General features: G+C 32.3%; 3 protein-coding genes and 1 long non-coding RNA gene across 4 annotated transcripts; all 4 read left to right on the forward strand.

Moving 5' to 3' along the window:
* Window positions 1-3,766: 3,766 nt before the first annotated feature.
* On the forward strand, window positions 3,767-6,251 carry MYC2 (transcription factor MYC2). Its single transcript, NM_001324483.1, is given in 1 exon segment — window positions 3,767-6,251. A coding segment is annotated over 1 exon segment (2,070 nt). The 5' UTR covers window positions 3,767-3,879; the 3' UTR covers window positions 5,950-6,251.
* Window positions 6,252-11,357: 5,106 nt separating this feature from the next.
* On the forward strand, window positions 11,358-11,672 carry LOC104648971 (uncharacterized). The gene has a single exon (XM_010327254.3). It carries the CDS (start codon window positions 11,358-11,360, stop codon window positions 11,670-11,672), a length of 315 nt encoding a protein of 104 aa, XP_010325556.2.
* Window positions 11,673-20,206: 8,534 nt separating this feature from the next.
* On the forward strand, window positions 20,207-23,424 carry LOC104648970 (uncharacterized). The gene is made up of 2 exons (XR_742919.4): window positions 20,207-20,482; window positions 22,787-23,424. It is a non-coding gene; the product is annotated as an uncharacterized lncRNA (long non-coding RNA).
* LOC101268709 (protein HAIKU1-like) lies at window positions 20,482-22,614 on the forward strand. The gene has a single exon (XM_004245846.5). It carries the CDS (start codon window positions 21,062-21,064, stop codon window positions 22,211-22,213), a length of 1,152 nt encoding a protein of 383 aa, XP_004245894.2. The 5' UTR covers window positions 20,482-21,061; the 3' UTR covers window positions 22,214-22,614.
* Window positions 23,425-26,209: the final 2,785 nt, after the last annotated feature.

Raw genomic sequence — 26,209 nt, forward strand, 5'->3', positions numbered from 1 at the left:
GTTTTATTTGTTATATTAATTTTTGGGTGGGGGTTGTGGGGTGGGGATATATTTTTTAATACAAAAATCCGAATAAAATAAAGCAAAAAATAGTAGTGGATGAATTAAAAATAAAAATCACGTTATTTCTACGCCAGGCATTTTAACAATACAAAACGTGTCTTAGCTATATTTTATTATTTTAATAAATAAATATCGTTATATATATAAATAATATTATCAGAAAAAAGATATTATTCAAAACCTTTTGGAAATAGGAACAAACATAGAGGGACCAACTGACCATCAAGCTTGTTATTTAATAAATAAAATTTTGAGTTTATATTCAAATTTTGAATATAAATTATTTTTTGATAGGATTTATTTTTGGATGAAATTATATACTATATAAATTTAAAATAATTAAACTCTAAATTAAATATCGAACTAAAGGTCAAAAAGACTTGAGGGACCAACTAGTAACCATCGTCGTGATGCCAAAGCATTTCAATTTGATATTTTAATATATTTAATTATTTATGGATTAACCTTTTCTTTGAATATAAGGATAATGATTATATAATATAATAAAAAATGGGGAATAAAGGTAAGACGTCGTATAATTGAATATACTTGTTTTTAAGAAAAGTGTAAACTGTAAACTAAAGGTTGTTAGACTGTAGCGAGTTTTTGAGGAACGCAGCCGACGATTAATTGGTTTCTGATCGGCGGCTCTTCTCGAAGCTCCAAAAAGTATTTACCCAAATTCACTGCAAAATATTACTCGTAAATCATTTTATAAAATAAATATTTAATAATTTTAACAATTAATATAGGACGAAAGAAAGTAGAAATCATTACTAGAAATCAAAGTAATGTAGATCCTTTTAATTTGAGAAAATGATAAATATATCTCGAATTACTGCAAACAGTATACAGATACAGTTCTTCATATTTTTGGGATATTATTTGTTCTACCATTCAAAAACTAAAATTTATGTCTTTTTCTCTGATTGATAATTAAATAGAAACACGTGTCGCAATCTTATCGATTGATCCGATGTTGGACCAATGACACTTATATACATGTTAGTATAAATGATATATATGTTCTAATTTCTGGACAATATAAATATCACTATCCCAAAATTATGACAAAAAATACATGCATGTCACAGATATCAATTTCCGCTACAAATGACACTTCCAACCAAAATAGTTCATAATATATTTATCTTTTTTCCTTTTTAATTTTAACTATAATGTACTTTCCTTTTGATTGACCAAGCTAATTAGCTCTATAAAGTTCAAGTATTCTGACCATAAAGTAGAGAGATTCAAGTACTTCTGTTAGGATTCCCTAATGGATATTTTTTCACTTGTTAGCATGTACTTTCGATTATTTCAATTTATCTGATATTTATTTTAATTTTATAATATAAATAAATTTTTTATTTTATTTTTTATATATTTTTAAAATATTTTAAGTTTTAAATTACTATAATTTATAATATTTTTATGTAGTTTAAGAGAATGTAAATATTTTATGCTCAAGGTTAAAATTTAATTGTTTGACTTTTGAGATTTAAACAATGTTTCATAGATTAAATATGAAAAACTTTTTTTTAAAACTTTTAACATGAAACTAAGTAAAGTATTTTCTACATTTCTCCTAACAAAATATAAAATATTTTTTGAATTTGAGTACCATTTATTCATGAAATATGAATAAATATGAGATAATAAAATCTTTTTCCACCTTGGTTGTCATCCAATCCTTTGTTACTTCGTACAAAATATAAGTAAATTAGATTATTTTTTATTTTCTATTGATTCATTTTCAATCCACTCAATTTTCATTTTGGTGTTACTAGAGAAATAATTCTATTAAAAGCATTTTAGAATAAAATTTATAATATATATTTCAAATTTTATTGGAGCTCTAATTCGTAACAAACTCTACGATGTAGCCACTTTCTACTTGCTTTCTTTTTATCTTCCAAAGATAATCAAACAATCTCTCATACATTTGATTAATTTTTCTGTTTGTGTTAAGATCGAAAATAAGCAGGTGTAAATGAGAAAGCTAGCAAAACAAACCTCGAAAGATTACGAGTAAGAAGACAACGAGAAATATACCAAAAAATACAAAAATTTAACGTGATTCAGTCAATCGACCTACGTCCACAAAGGAGATGAGCAATCCACTATAAATATGAGACTACAAAATAGAGAGAGAAACAACCTTAACTAATTCACTCAGAATACATGGGAGGTTCAGACAAGTGATAACATATCAAGCTTGTGACCCACAAATTTCCCCCTAACCAAAACTCTCAAAGCCCTTAAGACTACATTGTGAATGCTGATTAAGTTAAAAGGAACATTCCTCTATTTATAAAGTCCTAAACTTTTTCGCACCAGAAAAATGATTAGTCAATGCAAAACTTTTTTCTAAAAGAAAAACATATTTATGATAAGAAATTTAGGGCAAATAAAACTTAATAGTTTGTTTGTATAATACCATTACCACCTAACTGAGTAATAATTGCTTATTTGAAAGAATTATCTTAATAATTGAAAAGTGGTTAAATATTAAATTAAAAATAATTGACACACTTCTTTTCTAAGTTCTAGATACTTTATTCTTTGCCAATAATATGGTTTGCAACATTCCAATTCACCAACAAAATTGTAATGTTTCATTAAACTTATAACTTGATTAAATTATTTCATTATTATTTCTTACTTATTTATGTATTTTATGAATAAACAAACAATTAACTTTTATACACTCTTGTGAATAGATGTAAGGGCATTTGAGTCATTAATAGAAAAAAGTATTTTAACGAAGCAACCCAATGATTATTTTCAAATTCAACACTCGTATTTAATACATTACAATTTTATTTATTTTATATAATTAGTCTAATTTTTTAAAATACAGTTGTCATCACTTGATATTTATCAATCTTTTAATTGTAACTCTCTCTCTCTTTATATATTAAATGAATTAGTTATAAATGCACATATTTTCCTTTCCAAAATAAGATAGCAACATGGAGCTGAAACAAGCTTTTTGCCATTTTATTTACTTAACTATCATAGTGATTAAATGAGTATTTTAATGACTAAAAGCTTATACAATAAAGTAAAAAATCTCTTTAGCGGGAGCATATTTTATTTCTATCTTTATGACTTAATTATTAAGTCCTTAAAATATCAATAATTTACTTTATATTGGAAATAAAGTTATTTCTTTTTCTAAGTTGAAACATTGAACTGTAATGTTACAAAAATAGTCACTCCATTAAAGTAATATCTTCTTCTCTAGCTTTACAATTCCTTTCCTTTCTAGTGGGCAAAAAATTCAAGAAAACGACTAAAGTATTAACTATTTTTTCCTTTTAATTTTATTTGTCTGATATTGACTTAATATATTTTAATAAATAATAAAAATAAATATTTATTTTATATATACATGAATAAATAATAGAGTATGAGAAATACTTCGTCTATTTAAAACTAAAATATGAATACTAAAAAATTATATAAAAAATATTAATTATTAAATTTAAAAATATTATTAAATTTAATCGAACTCTTACGTAATTGTCTATATAAAAAAAAAAAAAGGAGTAGAATTGCCAATTAATTGGCGGGGCCTTCGTGGAACCCGCCAGGTTTTGTCCACTCTCTTTCTTCACTCCCTAAATTCAGCTCAAATTCACCTCAAATAAAAACCAAACTCAAATTCTAGTCTTAACCCAAAAAAAAAAAAAAATACTCCAAATCTTTTTTTAGCTTTCAATTTTCTCATATATCTCCGCCACCCCCTGTTTTTTCTCTTTCTATCTATCTCTCCACCATTTTCACCTGTTTTTTTGCTGTGTTTATGGAATGACTGAATACAGCTTGCCCACCATGAATTTGTGGAACAATAGTACTAGCGATGATAACGTTTCTATGATGGAAGCTTTTATGTCTTCTGATCTTTCTTTTTGGGCTACTAATAATTCTACTTCTGCTGCTGTGGTTGGTGTCAATTCAAATCTTCCTCATGCTAGTAGTAATACTCCCTCTGTTTTTGCACCATCTTCTTCTACATCTGCATCTACTTTATCCGCAGCTGCGACTGTGGATGCTTCCAAATCTATGCCGTTTTTCAACCAAGAAACCCTTCAGCAGCGTCTTCAAGCTCTTATTGATGGTGCTAGAGAGACGTGGACTTATGCTATCTTTTGGCAATCGTCGGTTGTTGATTTCTCAAGTCCGTCTGTGTTGGGTTGGGGAGATGGTTATTACAAAGGGGAAGAAGATAAAGCAAAAAGGAAATTATCGGTGTCATCACCTGCTTATATTGCTGAGCAGGAGCACCGGAAGAAGGTTCTACGGGAGCTGAATTCGTTGATTTCCGGGGCACCACCCGGAACGGATGATGCGGTTGATGAAGAAGTTACCGACACCGAATGGTTCTTTCTTATCTCCATGACCCAATCGTTTGTTAATGGAAGTGGGCTTCCTGGTCAGGCGTTGTATAGTTCCAGCCCGATTTGGGTCGCCGGAACTGAGAAATTGGCAGCTTCACACTGTGAACGTGTGAGGCAAGCACAAGGGTTCGGGCTTCAGACGATTGTCTGTATTCCTTCAGCTAACGGCGTGGTTGAATTGGGCTCGACGGAGTTGATTGTTCAAAGTTCTGATCTTATGAACAAGGTTAGAGTATTGTTTAACTTCAGTAATGATTTGGGTTCTGGTTCATGGGCTGTGCAGCCGGAGAGCGACCCATCGGCGCTCTGGCTCACTGATCCATCGTCCTCAGGTATGGAAGTTAGAGAGTCTTTAAATACAGTTCAAACAAATTCAGTTCCATCTAGTAATAGTAATAAGCAAATTGCTTATGGAAATGAGAATAATCATCCATCTGGAAATGGTCAGAGTTGTTACAATCAGCAACAACAGAAGAATCCTCCTCAGCAACAAACACAAGGATTCTTCACGAGGGAGTTGAATTTTTCGGAATTCGGTTTCGATGGAAGTAGTAATAGGAATGGAAATTCATCGGTTTCTTGCAAGCCTGAATCAGGAGAAATCTTGAATTTTGGTGATAGTACTAAAAAAAGTGCTTCCAGTGCCAATGTGAACTTGTTTACAGGTCAGTCCCAATTTGGGGCTGGGGAGGAGAATAATAACAAGAACAAGAAAAGATCAGCTACTTCCAGGGGAAGCAATGAAGAAGGAATGCTTTCATTTGTTTCAGGTACAGTTTTGCCTTCTTCGGGCATGAAGTCAGGTGGAGGCGGAGGCGAAGACTCTGAACATTCAGATCTCGAGGCTTCAGTGGTGAAAGAAGCTGATAGTAGTAGAGTGGTAGAGCCTGAAAAGAGGCCAAGGAAGCGAGGTAGAAAGCCAGCGAATGGACGGGAGGAGCCATTGAATCACGTCGAGGCAGAGAGGCAAAGGAGGGAGAAATTGAACCAAAGATTCTACGCGCTTAGAGCTGTTGTACCAAATGTGTCTAAGATGGACAAGGCATCACTCCTTGGAGATGCTATTTCCTATATAAACGAGTTGAAATCGAAGCTTCAAAATACAGAGTCAGATAAAGAAGACTTGAAGAGCCAAATAGAAGATTTAAAGAAAGAATCAAGGCGCCCCGGTCCTCCTCCACCACCAAATCAAGATCTCAAGATGTCTAGCCACACTGGAGGCAAGATTGTAGACGTGGATATAGACGTTAAGATCATCGGATGGGATGCAATGATTCGTATACAATGTAATAAAAAGAATCATCCAGCCGCAAGGCTAATGGCAGCGCTCATGGAATTAGACCTAGACGTGCATCATGCCAGTGTTTCAGTTGTCAACGATTTGATGATCCAACAAGCCACAGTGAAAATGGGTAGCAGACATTACACTGAAGAGCAGCTTAGGGTAGCGTTGACATCGAAAATTGCTGAAACACACTAAACCCCTTAGAAAATAGATAGAAATCGTCGAGGGCCATGTTTAAATTAAAATCTCTGGTTTCTGCTAGCTCTAAGTAGTGTTTTTGTAATGAAGTTTGAGATATTAAGACGAAGACTATCTTCGTGTTATTTTTTCAACTTGTACCTCGGTGGTTGTTGAAAACATTCTTGTACATAAATGTTAAGCCCGATTAACTCAACTTAATCGGGCTTTAGTTCATGTAATTAAAGATAAATTTGCCTCCGATTATGTAAGATTACATAGATGAAGAAGAAATTTGATGGCGGGTTAATTTGATTTTGAAGTAATTGCGTGTTCTTTCTTTCTTTATACCCAATTTTGAGTTGCATTAGAATTTGATTCAAGTATTTTAAACAAATGGCTCATGAGAAAAATGTGAAAAGAGATCATTTGACAAGCACTATGCATTATTTTTTCAATTCAAACTTCATGTTCAAATTAAATTTTAAAATATACGTACGAGATGTCATTGCTTACGACCTTCATTTCATTAATTTTGACTAAAAAAATAAAGGATTATTTCATGAGAATATTTGGATTTCGTTATATATACAAACAAATATACCTTAGAAAAACTGTAATCTTTCTTATTTGAGTTTGTTTAACAAATTAAACCCGAAAAAAAACCAACAATAAAATAGGAAAAAAGAATTTCTTAAAAGAATGATAAGATTAGATGAAATTAGTCTTGTAGACCAAGTTAGAGTAGATGCATCATCAAAAAATAATAAAGGAAACTAGATGGAATTAATCATATTTATTCGTTTGGCTGCATGCTTGTTTATATTTATATCAAAATGATGAATATGAATTGTATATATCCACATATTTAGACAAATTAAAAAAAATAAAAAATCATAAGAAGTCATGTGTTGCATTTTTTCATATGGAGAATACATTGAACTTGGTTCTTTTTTTGGTCTAAACCCTATAGTTTATTACAGACTAAAACTAAAATTATTTCCATAATAGTATTACCATATCATGCTTTAGGTCGTAACTGATAGCAACTTTTCAAATACACTTCATTTGAACACATTCATTCTAACTTCTACTCCAACCAATTAGGCCGTTCTCTTTTTCGTAAGAACGTAAATAAGATTTTTATTTCATAAAAAATAATAATATACACAATATTTTTTTACAAAAAAGGAGGTACGAGCTTCACCAATGTTCTCGATGCTAGAAGTCAATGTATTAATTCGATTAAATTCAATAATTTTTACTATTTTATTAGTATGAACCCGACACCCTAACGGTAGATCCGGCTTAGCTTCAACTGCTAATTATTGAACAAAAGTGTAGGGACACATTTAATGTAAATAAAAAAATCATCTACTACACTATATATTATAATATTTATATTTTAATACACTTTTCTTTTCATAGACTAGAAAACAAAGAATTGTGACGTGACGCAAATTTGGTGGAAGTGGACTTGCAGACAAAAAAAATAAATCATGTTTATCATGTGTAATTGGTTAAATAATTAATTCCAAGTCTTTATATTATATGACCCACCTATTTATTTGCTGTGATTTTTTTTATTATATGAACCAAAGCAAAATAGAAAAATAAAAGTTTGGTCCATCAAGTTTGTGAATAAGCCAAATTTGTGTGTTCATTATTGTTCAGAGTAAGGGGTAGGTGGTCTGGCTGCGGTATTTGGGTATTGTCATTTTCAGTTTTTGGAAACACTAACTATTTCATCATGCAAATATCTCGTTTGTTTTGTTTTTCTACTAATATTATTTTCTCGGATTTAACTTATTTATCTTTTTTTTTACTTGATACAAAATTTATAAAAAGTAAACAAGAATGAATTTTATGATTTTAGATTAAAGATAGAAAAACTATTAAAATATATTTTAATCGCGCAATCTTAAATATATTCTATAAAAATTATAATTAAAAAATTACTAAAAATGGACTTAAATAAATAAATAAAAACAAACAGATATTTGTCTTTGGTGAAACCATAAAATTTAGAGCTTTCAAAACAAGTATTTTAATTGGGAATTTTCGCAAATAGTCATAATAATAGAGGAAACACTATTTAATCAGACATATACCGTTATCATATACACTAATTTTATCTTTACTTTTAAATAAGTGCATATATTACTACATTTGATATTTTATATCATATATTTTAAAAGTTACTATCATATTTTATCGTCGTGATTTGTTCTTAACTTCAGTCGTTTTAGTTACATTTCATATTTAGATACACATAATAAGTTATGCGTTTTAATTACATTTCATAATTAGATGTATTTGCCTATCATGTATCCGAGTGTAGACATTGAAATTTTGTGGGACTCTACAAGATGCATTTAATTCGAGTTGGGACTCGACAAGTTGTTCAACTCAAATTAGGATTCATGGAGACTACTCAACCCTAAACCCTATTTTGTGCCTATATAAAGGGTATTAAATTTTCTTAAAAGACATCTCTAAAATTCCATAAAGAGATCAAGATCTCGAATATTTCACAAAAGTCATGGAATATTCATATATAGATCATATCTAAATCATCCTAGTTCGAGAAATACGCTACTAACGACCCTCGAATCATGGATAAATATTAGAAGAGTAGAATCAACGGATCAATAGAATTGTAACCGCTATCTTGTTCAATAAAGTCATGTTTCTACTTATTTTATTATGATCACAATTTATTTTATGTCCCTTCATATTTGTTGCGAACACCGAGATCCATGTTTTTGGATGTAACGTATGAAATTGATACTTGATACATCAAATTATAAATTACAAGATACATATAAATAGATACATAAAATTAATAATAGATTATATAAATAGATACATGAAATTAATACTAGACACTGTCCACTCATGTATCTAAGTGTTTAGTTTGTTTGATACATCATACTGATAGATACTTCAAATTAATTTTTATTATTTAAAGAGTAATAAAACAAAATTAATCAAATTACATAACCAAGATATACATATTTTTATCTTTTATTAATGAATTTACTATTTCAAAAGTATTAAATGAAATTAAATGAACAAAATAACACTCTTTGATTTCCGACTTATATTAAGGAATTTGATTAATTTGAGTTTCCAAAATCAATTGTCCATGTATTATGAAAATCTTCAATTACTCGTTTAATTAGTGAAATTAGTTATAACCATTTAATTCAAACAAAGAAAACATGTACCTCGATTTTTAGAACCATTTGATAATGTATCTGATGAGAAATGATACATACATCTAAAAGACGAAATATGGTATAAGAAGTAATATTCGAAACTATCATGAATCCTAGTAATTAGGACCTACATGTCGTAGCTACAATTTAAGTTGTTTGATTTGTGTATAATTCACGGGTACATTTGTATAATTGAGCTATTATTGTATAAACTCGAAATAACGAATTTATACAAACACAAATATTTGAAAGTTAAACAATTATACAAATTATATTATATAAACATGCAAATTATACAAACTCAAACCAACAACCCACATATTATCATTGAATGTAGATCACAAATAGTAATTAACTAAAATTATAACAGTGATAACCAATTAACTAGTATATATTAAATTAAACATAATTTTCCGTATTTTCTAATCTAGATGGACCTCTATTTAAATTTTAATCAAGATATATAAATTAGATAAAATTTAGCCAATACGTAAAAAAAGAACACTATCACTTCTCCTCCCTCTTAAAAAGGACCATTTAAATGAAGTGCAACTTTCACATATAGCAACAAAAAATTCATATTTGTATGCTATAGCAAACTTTGCATAATTGCGCTCCATAGAAATATAAAACTGTATAATTTGCTATACATATACAATTGTATAATTCGCTGGCCTAAATTGTATAATTCGCTGGCCTATTTCGCTGCAATTGTATAATTTGTTTTGCATACAGTTGAATCAAATTAAAATGTATGTATATTGCATAATTATAAGTGTATAGCAAGAAGATATATGGTTTTCTCGCTTTATACAAAAACAGAAACACAATATATACACTTCTGTTGTATAAAACTAGAGAAAATTGTATTTCACTGCAATTGTATAATTCGTTGGCCTTTTTCTCTGCAATATTTGAAGTAAAATGTTTGTAAATTGTATAATTATGTGTATAACACTAAGATATACATTTTTGCATGTGTATATACAATTTTCTCTCGTTTTATACAAAACAGAAACAAAATTATACACTTCTGTGTATAAAGCGAGAGAGGCGAGCGAGAATGGAGAGTGGCGAGAGAGATTTTTGGGAGAGAGATGCTGGCAAATTTTAGCTAATGTTTGCTATGGAGCACAATTAAATCAAACCCTAGCTATTCCATTTAATTTAGGTTATTAATTTGCTATTATATACAATTTTTCGTTAAATGAATTGGTCTATTTTAGCCCATCAAATTCTGTAGCCCACAACAGATGGTTGGGCCAGCCCTTTTGATGGCTCAATTAGTTGAGAAAAATAATTTAAAACATGAAAAAATTAACTCATTACACAATTTATTTATCATATTCTTTAAAATTTTCTATCATTTGAAAACATTACAAAAGTCTCTATTCTCTCTTATTCTTGGATACATTACTTTACGTGATGTATCCGGGTCATACGCGATAGGGACATTGAGTGATGTATAGGAAATCGAGATGCGATGTATCGAGATATTGAGAGATGTATTCAAATCGAAACGAGATGTATTGGGACATTTTGGGATGTATCGGACACCAATAAATATAAGATATTTTTGTAATGTAAAAATAATAAGAATATAATGTAATTAGCTCTAATTCCCTAAAAGAATTGGTCTTTTAGTAAGCTAAATTTAGGAAGTAATTGACAACCTACAAAATCATTGCCATGATTCATGTGTTTACAAAGTTAATCTCCTTTAAAGTTTAGAGTCAAAGCTAAGAAATCAATAGTAGCCACTAACTAAAAATTGACATTGAGCTTTAATTTAGGGATCAAACCTCAAAGACCAATATTTAATGGATATTATTAACACATGCCCTTAAACTTGTCCTTTAAAATGGGGAAGTATGGGACAAGGGAAGAAATGTGAGGAGATAGGGAAAATAAGAAGAATAAAGAAATTGAACCTACCTCAAATACTCACCCTCTCCATAACATATAAATTTAATCCCTCATTTTCTCTTGCAATTAATACCATTGAGTGCATTCATGCACAAAACTTCAACCAGCTTACACATATCTCAACTAATTTCAAGGGTACATTCTGCATGCCACTAGCACAGATAATGAGAAACTCTATCAGCCAAGACTTGGACTATCAATTCTCTTTCGTATCACTACATTTTTTTTCCTAAACCAATTCCACAAACCTCTATCTCTTTGATTTAATTTAGAGTCAAAATGAATTTGAATTGCTTGACATGTCAAGTTTTGAGGAGGATGGATTCAAACAATGTTGACAACAATAGTCAAGACATGTCTAATTTTAGCTCATGTTTGGGAAGAGTTGATAGGAGTTGGTCAGGGAACATGGCACCTAACTCTGACTATGAGAATGTGATGACTCGAACGTCGAACAAAGGTGCTCACCGCCTTCATAACAGCTATGGTAGTCCGATGGAGTTTCCCAGTGTCACGCCGAGGCTGCAACGATGCTCCGGGATGAGAAGAGATTGGAGTTTTGAGGAACTATGCAGGCAGATGAATGAGGGTTGATCATGGAGAAATATATTGTCACAAGGGCAAATCCGTAATTTTTTCTGAGATATTTTTTTTTCAATTTTACTAACATCATTTTTCATTATTGTGAATTATTATACTACTAGTATTTGGTCATTTGGTTTAAACCCGGGTACAGATTTATATATATATTTCTTTGTATAAATTTGGGTTTTTCGTAAACAAATTGTTCATTCTTTGTAACATAGGTAGACTGCGATACCAATATATATTAAATTTTGTACTCTTTCGTTTTGAAATACTTGTTTTCTTGATTATATTTGTTTAAAATGACTTGTCATTTTAGAAGTCTTATATAAAACTAATTTTCCACTTTACTGTTTAGTAGTTTTTATTCTTGACGACTATAAATACCTCAAAGTTTGACACACAAATATTCAATCTTAATATATATGTAAAGAGGGTGACAATGTAGATCAAAACATGTAATGCACAAATTAGTTCCCTAGATTACTCTCCATATTGATCTTGTAAATATGAAAGAACATATTCACTGTAATTTTACAAGTGGGATGTGAGGATGCTAGTGCGTACACAATCTTGATCCTACCTCGTGAAGATAGAAAAACTGTTTTCAATAGACGCTCGACTCAATTAAAGCATATCATAAACAATTATGGATAGAATATATTGTAAAGAAGTAGATGGTACCCATTCTTCTACTTTTAGACCAAGAAGATAGAAGGAAAAACATACACTTAATAGAATGAGTCCTGAATCCAAATAGACCAAAAAAGAAAAAAACTTTAAGTTTCAAGTAAGTTAGGGAAGAAAGCATTAGTGTTTCTAACTTTAACTGCGATTAGAGCTGATCAAAACCTTATGATTCTCGACCTATTTTATTAATTGTGATTGTGCATTTACTACCTTCCGTTTTGTACCTTCTAGGATGAGGACTCAGTTTAAATTAATTAAGGCAAGAATAAATAACAGAAATAATAGCTACTAGTCCAAGGTAGTATACATCAAAATTCAATTAAATATTGCTTTTGTCATATTACAGAATTTAGTTATAAATAATCTTTGGAGAAGGTAAACAACATCTTGGGGTGGTGGCGCAGTTGGCTAGCGCGTAGGTCTCATAGCTTCTGAGTAATCCTGAGGTCGAGAGTTCGAGCTCTCTCACCCCATTCTTTTTTATAATCTTTTCCCCAATTATTATACAAATAAAACTCGAGAAAAATATTAAAAACATCCTCGAACTCTCTTTCTCTCCCCAATTATACAATTAAAACTCGAGAAAAATTTGAAAACACCCATGAATTCTTGAACCATGTAAAAACATGAAACTCTTAATGAAAAACTGAGAGTAATGTTGATAACATTCTTAAACATGGCAAGAATTTAGGTGTGAATTTTACTCAAATTGTATAAACTCGAGAAAAATATTGAAAACACCTTCGAACTCTCTTTTTCTCCCCAATTATACAATTAAAACTCGAGAAAAATTTGAAAATACCCTTAAACTCTTGAACCATGTAAAAGCATGAAACTCTTAGGGTGTGTTTGGTATGGAGGAAAATGTTTTTCATGGAAAATGTTTTCCTGGAAAACAAATAGATTTTGGACTTATCTTCTCTGTTTGGTTTGGTGAGTAGAAAATATTTTCTGGAAATGATTTTTAGTGTTTGATTTATGAATGAAAAATGTTTTTGAGAGACATCTTTTATTTTTACTAGAGTAAAAAAATAATTTATGACATTGAATTTTTTTTCAAAATCAAAATTATTATTTTTTTGGGGGTGGTGGTGGGGGTGCGGTGGGGGCGGGGGAGGGGGAGGGGGGATGGAATAGGAGTGAAAAAATAAAAATTTGAAGTTGATAGTATTTTAAAAAAATAAAATTAATTTTTTGGCGGGTTGGGGTGAGTGGGGACTGGTAGGGGGCTGGCCGGGAGGGGGGAGGGGTAGGAGTTTAAAAGTAAAAATTTGAAGTTGAAAATATTTTTAAAAAACAAAATTAATTTTTGGGGGTGGGGGTGGGGTTGGGGGGGCTGACCGGTGGGGGGAGGGTCAAGGATAAGGTGAAAAAATAAAATTTTGAAATTGAAAATATTTATTTAAATTGATATTTTTTCTTTAAAAAAATGTAATTTGAAATTGGAGGAGAATTATGGAAAATGTTTTCCTTAATTTTTGAAGGGAAGTGATTTTCCTTAATTTTGAGGAAAATGAGTTGATTTGGAAAACATTTTCCGAAACTTTTGTCCCAACAAACATGGGAAAATTGTAAAACATTTTCCAAAAAATGTTTTCCTTATACCAAACACACTCTTAATGAAAAATTGAGAGTAATGTTGAAAACATTTTAAACATGACAAGAATTTAGGGGTGAATTTTACTCAAATTGTAAAACTGGGTGATGTTTTTAAGTCTGTCCGTTCAGGAATGAAATAATAATTAATGCCTAAGTCTACAAATGTTTTCAATATTTCATTCTTTAACTCAATTATTTTTATCCCTAATTATATAATGATGGTTTAATATTTTCTATTTATTGCGTTTTATAATTGCTATCTTGGTGATTTTTGTTTTTTCTTTAACAAAAAATTGTTGGCTTGGTTGATTTTTTATTAGTTAAATAGATAATTGTATCGTTATATAAATCGATTAATAAAAAATTATTAACATATTTAATATTAATTTAAGATATTTAAAAATCAAAAACTGATTACTTAATGATAGCACCTAAATTCCCACTAAAATTAGAATAATAGGTATCTTAGTTTAGTGTTAATTAATGATCACGTTTGAAATATCTAAGGCGGCCTCTCCTATTTATATGTTTGATTACTTCATTTCTTTTTATTACCTTTCCGTTATCAACACTCTTAAAACCTACGATGCCATAGAATATTTTAAAATGATTTTTTTGTTTCAAATTTGCCTTTCAATGTCATCTAAAACTTTTTAATTTTTCATTTGATATTCAAAGTTTGTATTTGAAGCCTGATAAAATTTAAATTGCACATTATGGAGCTTATCAGAAGGTGACACTTCCAACTGAATTTTCTCCATATCTAGAGCTTAACCCCAAATTTCTAGTCAAAGATGAAGTAATCACATAAAACTCAAAAGAAAAAAGTGTTCTTTATTTAGATTTTTTATACATAAAAGAGGAGTAATTAGGAGTTAAATTTGAAATCTCAAATTATTATCCAACAATTGAATTTTTTTTTATTTTTAAAGAGCTTATTATTAGATTACAATAACGATTTATATATTTTATAAGTAATAATATATTTGAAAAGAACGAAACATACATAATTTATGTTCTCTGCAAAAAAAATATTTTTTTTTCAACTAACATACTTAGATCTATTACATATGCCAAATTTATTCTTATATTATCTCTTTTATTAATTTTATGATGCATCAACTTTAATACATCAAAAAAACATACTTAAGTTTGATCTAGCAAGTAATTGACCCAATGAGTTACAATTGAAACGATTGGACTGTTGTCTTCTTGACTATCACATCCACTTAAACAGTAAGCCCCACATTTTGATGTTAATCTTATTTTTGTCAATAATCTAATTTGTTTAACGAATTTTTCAAAGTTGCACCATCAATAATATTTACGTGTCATTCTAGTTATATCTTAGGTTTTGACTTTTGTTAATTATGCATAGGGAATATAATTAATTTTCTGCTTGAAAGTTTCTTTAATCATAGCATGCTGACTGCTATAAACAGTAACCAGACTATATTCTTACGTATGTGTCAAATTAATTAATTAGCTAGTGGTAATTCATATTTTAGCTATGAGGAGTGTAAGCTTGTGTTTAGATATTCAATATGAAGTATATGTTGAAGTAGAAAGAAACTGACGATTGGAACATGTCAAAGGAACAAGTCCAATGCAGTTGACTGATTTGTCTACAAGTGTTGATAATTCAATGATTGAGTTACATACTCCTTACATAGGAGAAGAGTCTTATACTAGCTATACTAGGAATCCTAATACAACACAAATATAATATATATAACTTATCCTAGTCGTACAAAATATAGACTTATACATAAACTAGAATTGAGTAGTCTAGTCCTAGTGTAACTCAAACTCTAACTCGTTAGACAAATTCACATAACCTGTTCCTTTGACCTGTCCCATCAGCTTCTTTCAACACTTTCCCTCAAGCTAGTGAGTGGAGGAACTGTAACTCCTAGTTTGCGGCGAAACTCAACAAAAACCTGTTTGATCAATGCTTTTGTATGAATATCTGCTAGCTGATCCCTAGACCTCACAAATTGAGTAACAAGTTGTCCTCTAGCAACCTTCTCACGAACAAAATGATAGTCCATTTCAATATGTTCAGTTCTAGCATGCATAACTAGATTAACTGTCATGTACAAAGCACTCATGTTATCACAATACAATGTAGGTACAGATCGAAAAAATACCCCAAGATCATGAAGTAGATATACATGATCCATGTCATCTCGGATGCAGTGGAGGCAAGTGCTCTATACTTAGCTTCAGCACTTGAACGAGCAACTGTTGATTGTTTCTTGGAGGTCTAAGAAATACAGATTGCACCTAGGTAGATGTTGTAGCCCGTAGTGGATCTCCTAGTGGCGATACAACCTCCCTAATCAGCATCGGAATACCCATACAACCTACATGGTGATTGTGAAATAAGTCTAAGTCCAAAGTGCAGACTGCATTTGATGTACCTGAGAATTCTTTTCACCCCTTGAAGATGTGCACTGTTCGAATTTTGCATAAATTGGCTTGCTAAATTCACAGCATAAGTAATATATTTGCTCTTGTAAGAGTCAAGTATTGAATACTCCTTACTATCATTATGTAAAAAGATGCTTCAACCATGTTTCTCACAGCTTCATGTAGACCATGCTTCTGAGCTAAAGGAGTGGCTATAGCCTTTGCAAAAGTCATTTCAGTCTTGTCTAGCAGTTTAGCAACATACTTACTCTGGCTTAATGGATGCCCCCATCAAAATACTTAACCTCAACTCCAAGAAAGAAATGTAAATGACTAAGATCTTTCATGGCAAACTTCTTCCCAAGTTGTAGGACCAACTTTGAGACATGAGATGGATTACTTCATGTGACAATAATACCATCCACATATAACAATGAAAATATTTTGCCTTTGTGAGTTTTCAAAGTAAATAAGGAAGGACCAACCTTACTACAAATGAAATCAAGGTGTAAGAGATGCATGTTAAACCTATCAAACCAGGCTCTTGGTGCTTGTTTAAGACCATAAAATGCAGTAGACATACATGCTGAGGATACTAGGGATCAATAAAAACCAGGAGGTTGACTCATGTACACCTCCTCTTAGAAGAAGCCATGAAGAAAGATATTTTTGACATCAAGTTATCTAACTTTCAACTTTGAACTGACAACAATGGATAGAACCACCCTAATAGTTGCTGCTTTAACCACAAGATTGAGTGTTTCTTCAAAATCTATCCCTTCAAGCTGCGAGAATTCCCTTGCCACAAGTCTGGCCTTGTATCTATCTACTGTTTTATCAGCTTTTAATTTTGTCTTGAACACCCATTTTGATCCAACCAAGTTCATACCAGGAGATTTGGGCATCAAAATTCATGTTTTGTTAGTATGTAAAGCAAAATCTCTTCTTGCATTGCTGCAAGCCAATGAGGTGATTTTAGTGTTTCCTTAGTAGTATTAGGTTCTCTCACATTTTCTGTGCTGCTGTGAGCAACAAGTGACAAGTGTTGTTCCTTCACCTTGTTCCTGATGATCATATGATGTCTTTGTGGTGTCATAAGTACCTTAACTGGTATTTCACCCAAGGTAGTAGAGTGGAGTGTAACATTGTCAAGTTGATGCTCAACTGGTACATCAACTAAAGTGGTTGTGTGATGATGCTCATTGGATGTACCTGTAAGAGCATCCTGTTCCTCACTACTGCTGGCTGATTCAAAATTGACAGCTGGATTTTCAAAACTAGTAGATGGATCATCAACCTCAACCCGTTCCTCAGCATGTGATTCTGCGCTTGAAAGGTAAAAAAATGATAAAAATTCACACATTTCAATGAATCATTCTACCAAAAACTATGTCAACATCCTTACTTCACCAAATAATTGTCGCTTGCTCCATTAAACTTAAGCCAGCAAACTACCTCATAAAGAGGACACATATATCTCAATTGATTCATATCACAAAGAATGAACCAAGTAAAAGTAGTTGTTCCACTGGACAGATTGTTGGGAAGTTGTAGCAGCTTTGAAGGATGCAAAAGATAGTGACATTATTGATGATTGGAAGGAAAAAGATGTGTTACTAAGGAGTTGGATCTCAGACACCTTGACCGAAGAAAGCACACAACTAATTGTAGGCTGCTCAACTGCCAAGGAGATGCGATTTTTTTTTTTAAAAAAAAAACATATATTCAAAAAACAAAAGCAATTAATTTTGCTAGAGATTTAGATAAAGCACGATATCTATTTTTAATCAATTTAATGGTCTCACAAGCTTTGATATAAGGAAAGAGAAAAAAAAGTGTCATAACAAACCATAATATGGTATTATCTGCTCAATAAGGCATAAGAAGAGGAAACAACAACATCAATATACCGAAACATTAACAAAACAAGTTTTTGCTGGGTATTAAAGTTTTTTTGCTAGATATTCAGAATCAACAACATCAACATACCGAAGCATTGACATAACAAGTTTTTGCTGGGTATTCAAAGTTTTTTTTTTGCTGGATGTTCAAAGCAAGCTAGGAGTAACCGTTCCTCTACTCACTAGCTTGAGCGAAAGTGTTGAAGAAGAAGGAAACTGACGATTGAACATGTCAAAGGAACAGGTCCAACGCAGTAGACTGACTTGTCTACAGCAAGTGTTGATGAAAAAGGAAGTTGAGGATTGAAGCATGTCGAAGGAACAGGTCCAACGAAGCTGACTGGCGAGTTACAACACAACTGAAGAATTATAATCGCACTAGGATTAGACTACCTATGTTAATTAGGATTATATTTCGACTAGAATTAAATTATGATTAGAATAATATTATGATTAGGATTAGATTTCTATTAGAATTATAGCACAATTAGGATTTAATTATTTTATTATTATAGTAGTAATAAGTATTGTAGTATGACTCTAAGTATAGTTAACTTAGGACTCTACAATTCTCTTTAACATGAGGAGTATGTACTTAACATTATTATTCATCAATTCATCAATAATTGATCACATATCAATAAATCAATTGATCAATACAATTAATACAACAAATATTGATCAACATATCAATAATATCAATACATTACTATCAATACAATAAATTCTATCCTTAATTTTTCTAGTCCTAGACGTGAGATTTCTACAGTATAATAATAATAACTATCAGATTATTATTGGAGTAGTGTAAATTAGACATGCAAATGATGTAATATAGAGTTATGATTTTAAATCAGAATGCGATTTAAGGTTATGATTTGAAATAATGTCTAATTTTTATATAAAAAAAATACATGATTTGAAATCTCATGTTCAGTATAAAGAGATTGTTCGTACCAAGTGTAGATATTTAGATTTATGAAGGATTGTTTACTCATATGATAAGATTGTATGAGAACTCGAAAAATGATGATAATTTTCACAATTTATACGCAAAATAGTACTTCAATTTTAATCAATATAATTTCAAATCATAATTGTATATCGCATGTTTAAACATAACCTAGTAAAAACTATTGGAGTTTTTCTTTAATTAAAGAAAATTATTGGATTTGGTGATTTTAGTAGACGTCTGGGCAATATTTAGTTAAAAATTGATAAATATTTCAAAATTGAAGATTTTTTTTCTTCATACATAAATAACTACCGAAATTTTCGTATTATTGAGAAAAAATAAAATAAAAATAAAAATTGATGTGAAACTTAAATTACATTCCATTTCAGTACTTTTGATCTGTTCAACGCTCTCACTTTTCATTCTTTTACCATCCCATCTCATAATCATCGAACCTTGCTACCATTCCATACACAATGTTCTACTAGATAGTATATAAATTTTAAAATAACTTTCCTAATGGAGAAATAAATAACTCATAAGTAACATTCTAAATTTATTCCATTTTAGTATTTCTTTACCTCATTTTATATGTCTGACTTTCCTAATGGAGAAATAAATAACTGATAAGTAACATTCTAAATTTATTCCATTTTAGTATTTCTTTACCTCATTTTATATGTTGACTTTCATATTTCAAGAGTCAAATAAGTCTATTTTTGACAGTATATTTTTATAAAATTTTTAAACATTTTGAATTATTAATTATTATAACTTATAATACTTTTTATGTAATTGATAAATATATATAAATTTTATTTCAAAAAAATTTAAAAATTTATTGTGTAAATTTTTGACCAAACTTAAATTATTTAACTCTTAAAACATAAAATGTATTGGGAAAGTAGAAAATAAGTTTGACTATCTTTTTTGTCACTCTAATCTGACCCTACATTCCTTTTTTTTTTTCCCACTATTTCTCTATTTATATTTATGTATTTATAGTTTTTATTTTCTTCTTGTTCATCATTATCAATTGTTTTTCACTTTCTAATATTTAGCTTCCAATTTCCGTTTCATTTTCTCGTTGACTAACAACCCCACCACCCCTCTGCACCAAGCTAGGGTTTATTCAATTTTTTTTTCTCAAACTATAGAGAAAAACCTTCAAAAATAGAACTTTTATACTGATTTAAGGAAGAAGAAGAGGTTTCTTGATCAGTTGACATGGGTAATGACAGCTTTGTCCAGCTAATCAAGGCGTAAGTTTCTCTTCTCTGACCCCTTTACAGAGTTAGTATCTATTTTAAGCATATATCTGAATCTTGAAAAATAGGAAAAGGTCAGACTTTTTTGGGTTTTTTGTGAATTTTCAAGTGTTTGAGAAGGATAAAGATTCGTTCTTGGAAGTCTACAGAGAGAAACAATAATTGGGTGTTGAGTATTTTGTTGGGAATTTCACTGATTACTCAGATTTCTGTGCTTTTGGTTCATTTTGGGAATATGAGGAATTTTTTGTTTTTCCTGAAGCTGGAGCTGATTTGATTTGGGGATTATATACTGGTGTATATTGCTGTTACAGTTTCAAAGTTTGCAACTTTGTTTTGGTTCTTGCTTGGGTATCTCTTTTGAATTTGTTAGGATTGGAGACTGCTTTCTGTGAATTGTATTTCTGGGTTTTTGTTCAATGGTTGAGATTTCTGGAGGGTTTATTGCAGTGGTGTAAGTGCTAAGGTTTTGTGTTGTCTTTAAGCTTAAAAGACTTTGTTTCGGTTGATGTTCATTGATGGTTTGACGAAGAGGAGCTATTCTAGGTAAAACAACTGTAGAGAAGTATTCAAATGGATAATCCAGATCGTCCTAACAATCGAAGTCTTGATTATTTAGGTGTGAATAAATTGGGGAAGAATATAAAGAAAAGTCCTATACACCAACCCAATTTCAATAATGCAAATAGTGCGAGACAACAAGCTCAACCCCAAATTTATAATATCAACAAAAATGATTTTCGGAGTATTGTTCAGCAGTTGACTGGTTCGCCATCTCAAGAACCTCAACCTAGACCTCCTCATAATCCACCAAAGCCTCCAAGTATGAGATTGCAAAGAATTCGACCTCCCCCGTTGGCACCAATTAATCGCCCCCGAATTCCCATGCACCCTCCAGCACCAATGCCAGTCCCAAGTCAACCGGCAGGTCCTGCACCTGGTGTTGCATTCAATAACAATTTTGTGAGACCTCCTCCTCAGTATGGTCAGCCATCTCCTCCCATGTTACCACCCGTTAACCCTGGTGATGCTTGGGCTAATACAGCAGAGTCTCCAATCTCAGCTTACATGCGTTACCTTCAAAATTCGATAATGGATCCAGGGGCTACACAAACACAACTTCAAGGTCCTGCTCATACTCAAGCACATCCTCCATCCTCCGGCTTTCTTCCTAATCCTTCAATGGCACTACTTCCCTCTCCTAGAATGAATGGCCCGCCACCACTTCCTTCTCCTAGAATGAATGGCCCCCCGCCACCACTTCCTTCTCCTAGAATGAATGGCCCGCCTCTCCTCCCATCGCCTAGAATGAATGGCCCGCCTCTCCTCCCATTGCCTAGAACAAATGGTCCACCTTCTCTCCCACCCCTTCGAATGAATGGCCCACATCCTCCTTTCCCATCTCCTAGGATGAATGGTCCGCCTCCTCCTCTTCCATCTCCGGGAATAAATGGGCCAACTTTTTTGCCTTCACCCACTTCTCAGTTCCTTTTGCAATCACCCACTGGCTTCTTCAACATGTTATCCCCTCGATCACCTTATCCATTGCTTTCTCCTGGTGTGCAGCGACCTCCACCATTGACTCCGAATTTCTCCTTCTCTCACATGGCTCAGCCTGGAATTTTAGGCCCTGGACCACAACTTCCCCCATCTCCTGGTTATGGATTTCCTTTGTCGCCGTCAGGATTATTTCCTATAACAAGTCCAAGATGGAGGGATCAGTAGTGTTAAGTAAAGTGCTGATTTTGGAAAGCTCCAGTGACTGGTATTGGTTTGAGGAATTTCGTGGTGAAAATCTTCTCCAAATTGAATCTTTATACTTGTTGAGATACAATGTACCCTAGCAAAACGTAAGAGATCTCTTTAGTGATTCGCATTTAGTTTGTTTTTTTAAAATATTATTTTATTCACATACATTGCCATCTTATCTTAGCTCTTTGTGAGTAGAGTCGGTAGCTGATTCATCTCTTTATTCCCTTAGAACATTAGGCAATGTAGTTAATTAGGCAACTCAAAAAGGGCTGTAACTTGTTAGATGTTGTTTAAAGTGATCTATATGTAAGGATAAATGCAGGAAAGATTCTTGTACTGTCATATTTGGAATCAAATACTTCGAATTTTCTTCATTTCTTCGCCTTTAATGTGCACAAGTTTTCGTGTTATGATTCCATATTTTGTGCGATTTTATCAATCTTTGCCACCCTACAAATTCTGTGCAATGTTTATTCATCTTTCATGCATGGGTTTGTTTCAAACCTGGTGTGCTACGAAACTCTCAGTGCTTACTTTTCTATACAGAGGGGGAAGGAGGAAGGGACAACGTAGAGTGGGAAGGCGAGAGAAGGGAGGCCTGGCTGGATATAATATTTAATAGCAAGTTTGGTGTGGAAGTGTGTTTTGTCATCTTGTTTGCTATTTGAGTCATTGCCAGAAGTTTGACAAACAATGTTAAATGGCAAACCTAATTTGAAAGTTGTTCTATTGAATCTGAAGTTTCTCGGTCCTGGTAAATATTTCCTCCATAATCTGAAAATTTTGAGCTTCTTAGTCAGTTCCATGAAGAATCCCCTGTCAATTGTCAAGGGAGAGGAGAAATAGATCCACTTTTAGAATCTCCCAACTCCTAATATTATATGAGGCAAAGGTTAAAGGTCAAAGGGTGACAAGACGGCGAAATGAGAACATAGACATGGTCAGGTAGCCTTGGTACCTCAAAGCATATGGCTCGACTTCAGTGCTGCAGTAAGCTGGGTCTTATAAATAGGTGATATTCTTTAGTGTTCAGTTTCATTAGAACATAGAAAACTATTTACACGGTATTAGACTAGCCTTCTTTTTTTTTATAGCAGAACATTAGGTTTCTTGTTTTGGTTCACTTTGGCAATGATTTTTCATGTTTCCATCTTATTATCAGTTCCTAAACACTCAAATTCTTGTATTATCATTGAGTATGTATCTGTGTTGTACCGGTAGTTGGTGAAGCAACATGTATATGGCGGTTGAATATTCACCCTTCTAGACAAGCCTAAGAGTTAAGATATGCTAACTAAAATAATTGAATGTCATAAATGGTTGCACTTTGGAAGTTATTAGGGAGCTCATTTGTATCATTCCTGGCAAATGGAAGTTGGTCAATAGGTCGAAGCCGATAGAGGGTTTGAAATGAATTATGCCCTTGATTTTTTATATGCACAAGAGTGTCAGGCAGTGCCTCTACAATTCTGCTAGAGGTAATATCTGTGCTACAATTAGTTTGGAGAAGTTAGGGTGAAAGCCAACGATCCTTTACATTTAATCGGAAATCTCTGAAATGCTTACATCTTAAGAAAAACTACTTCCAGAGTGCAATAAAATAGTTGATAGCTAATCTGATAGGGTGATAACTTCATTTGAGGGAGCTTATGATTGGTCATCCTTGCAAGTACCTTTCTGATCATTCCTTTGAATTTTGAAAGTTTATTGTATTCACTCCTATAAATGCCTTCTACCTCTTATCTCTTTCTATTTTTTTGGAAGAATAAAAGTTTGAGAGATGTGCAAGGTGTAGTGATCTTAAATGGTGTTTGTCGACTAAAAGAAATGGAAGTATTTTTATGGAATCTCAACTCTAAATCACTCATATTTGCTTCATTTATTTTGTTGGACAAACTTTACCCCTGTAGTTAGTATTTTGGACTTTGTTAGCTCCTTACTCTTAGCATGATCTTGTTTTAATGGAGCTAATATTTCTTCTTTTGTAACCTACCTTGCGTCTCCTTGATGCCTTCCTAGTGACTACCTTACTTCATTCAAAAGAGGTGTAGTGATCAGCGGTTGGGCTGGGGAGCCTTAGAACAACAGTTAAGTTGTCTCTATGTAACCTATATGTCACTTCGATATGTGGAATCAACCATTCATGCTTGCATCAGGGTATGTTGCCTACACCACACCGCCCCCCACCCCAACCCACCCCCTTTGTTGCGGCCCTTCCCCGGATCTCATGAGAATGCATGATGCTTCGTGCACTGGGGTTGCTCTTTGGTGATCAGTGGTTGGGGCCATTATCATCTCTTTTGAGAACCCAATGTCGCTAAATTTGGTTATGGAATCAGTTCAATATTTTCTGTTTTCTGATTATTTGTAGTTGATTCTATAGTTTCGGGAAGTCCTCTGGCTGTATAGTGAATTTATAATTAGTATTTACTACTCCATGACATGCAACATCATAGAAAGTGTAATCCCACTAGTGGGATGCAGGGAGGGTGGTGTGCACGAAGCCTTACCCTTACCTTGAGAAGGTAGAGAGGTTGTTTATGACATGCTTAGTTACAAATATTATCACACAGGCATGAGCCTTCTAGGGCTGTGTATCAACTCATTTTAGTTTGCATAGGATTCTTATTGCAGTTCATTATTCATGGGATAAGATTGGTGGGTATTAAACTGCTGCCTGTGTCTAGCCACCTGAACATTTCTCATCTCTTGGCTTCTCTTGGCTCTTGGTTTATTTCAGCAGTCTTTGCTGCATTGTGTCTTTCATGAAAAAACTGTAACTCATAACCAAAGAAGCTGTTTCTGGCCTCAGGAAACTGAGGTTGCATTACCACAGCTTCATGGGCGAGAGTTCGTATTTGATTATTCATATTCTTCTAGTTTTGTGTTGCTCATAAAGTCAGTTGTAACTCTCCAATGTAGTGCCTTTGTACTTGCATGCTTTCCCTTTAAAATTAGAAATCTGTGTGCAAACCTTACTCCTATCACAATCTTGTGAGATAGATAGGTTGCTTTCAATAGAACCCTCGGCTCAAGAACATCGTATCAAAGCTTAGAACTTGTATAGTTCATCGAATTAACTTCTTGAAAGTTGTATAGAGTTTGAATGCTGTTGCTCTTCTATATTGAGACAGAGAGTTGCTGTTTAGAGATATCACTTCTTCCTTGGTTTTAGGTCATAAAATTGCTATGGTAGTTAAGTAAGTCAATGTGCTTTTGCCTACTTGTACAGCTAGCGATAGGAATATACAGTCAACCTGTTATGAATGATTTACTCGTTTTGATATAGAAACTACTTGATGTGATATTTTCTTCATTGAAATTGCTATGAATTTTTTTTCAAATTTGGAATACTTTATGTGGTAAGTTGACTCGGGTAATCAAATTGCTGTATGTCTGTTGAGTCTATTTTGAATACAGAAGCATCAAACCTTAAAAGGAGGACCAAATAGTTACTACAACATGTGTTCCATGAACCATTGTATTAATGGAGCCATGGACTATTTATTCAACAAATTAAAAGGAAAGATGAAAAGAGTGTCGGTGGGAGTGAAGATGAGGTGTGTCAAAAGGATAGAGAGAAATGCTACTTCTACGACGAAGTCATTCCAAACTTGTTTTTCTGATGTTGGCTCTGAACACCTTTCTATTTAACGGGAAGGTTAGAGTAGCCAAAGCCATTGGAATTTTGATTTTATACATTGGAAAAATCCGTTTTGTTATTAATAGACTAGGAAGGGGCAAGAAGCCTGTCAAGAACATGAATCAGTTCGTTGGGGCTAAGACTTTTCTTCCTTCCTTCTCCAGTCTCTTAGAAAGAGCGGCTAAACGATCGGACTAGACAGGCGCAGGTAGGGAAAAAAAAAGACAATATGAAAGGATGGATCATTCATGATATTTGTGTTGGAACTTGAAATCTTCATATCTTTTTAGAACTATTACTTGCATATATTATATTATTACTACTTG

The sequence above is a fragment of the Solanum lycopersicum genome, chromosome 8 (assembly GCF_036512215.1).
Source record: "Solanum lycopersicum chromosome 8, SLM_r2.1".
Taxonomy (NCBI): domain Eukaryota; kingdom Viridiplantae; phylum Streptophyta; class Magnoliopsida; order Solanales; family Solanaceae; genus Solanum; species Solanum lycopersicum.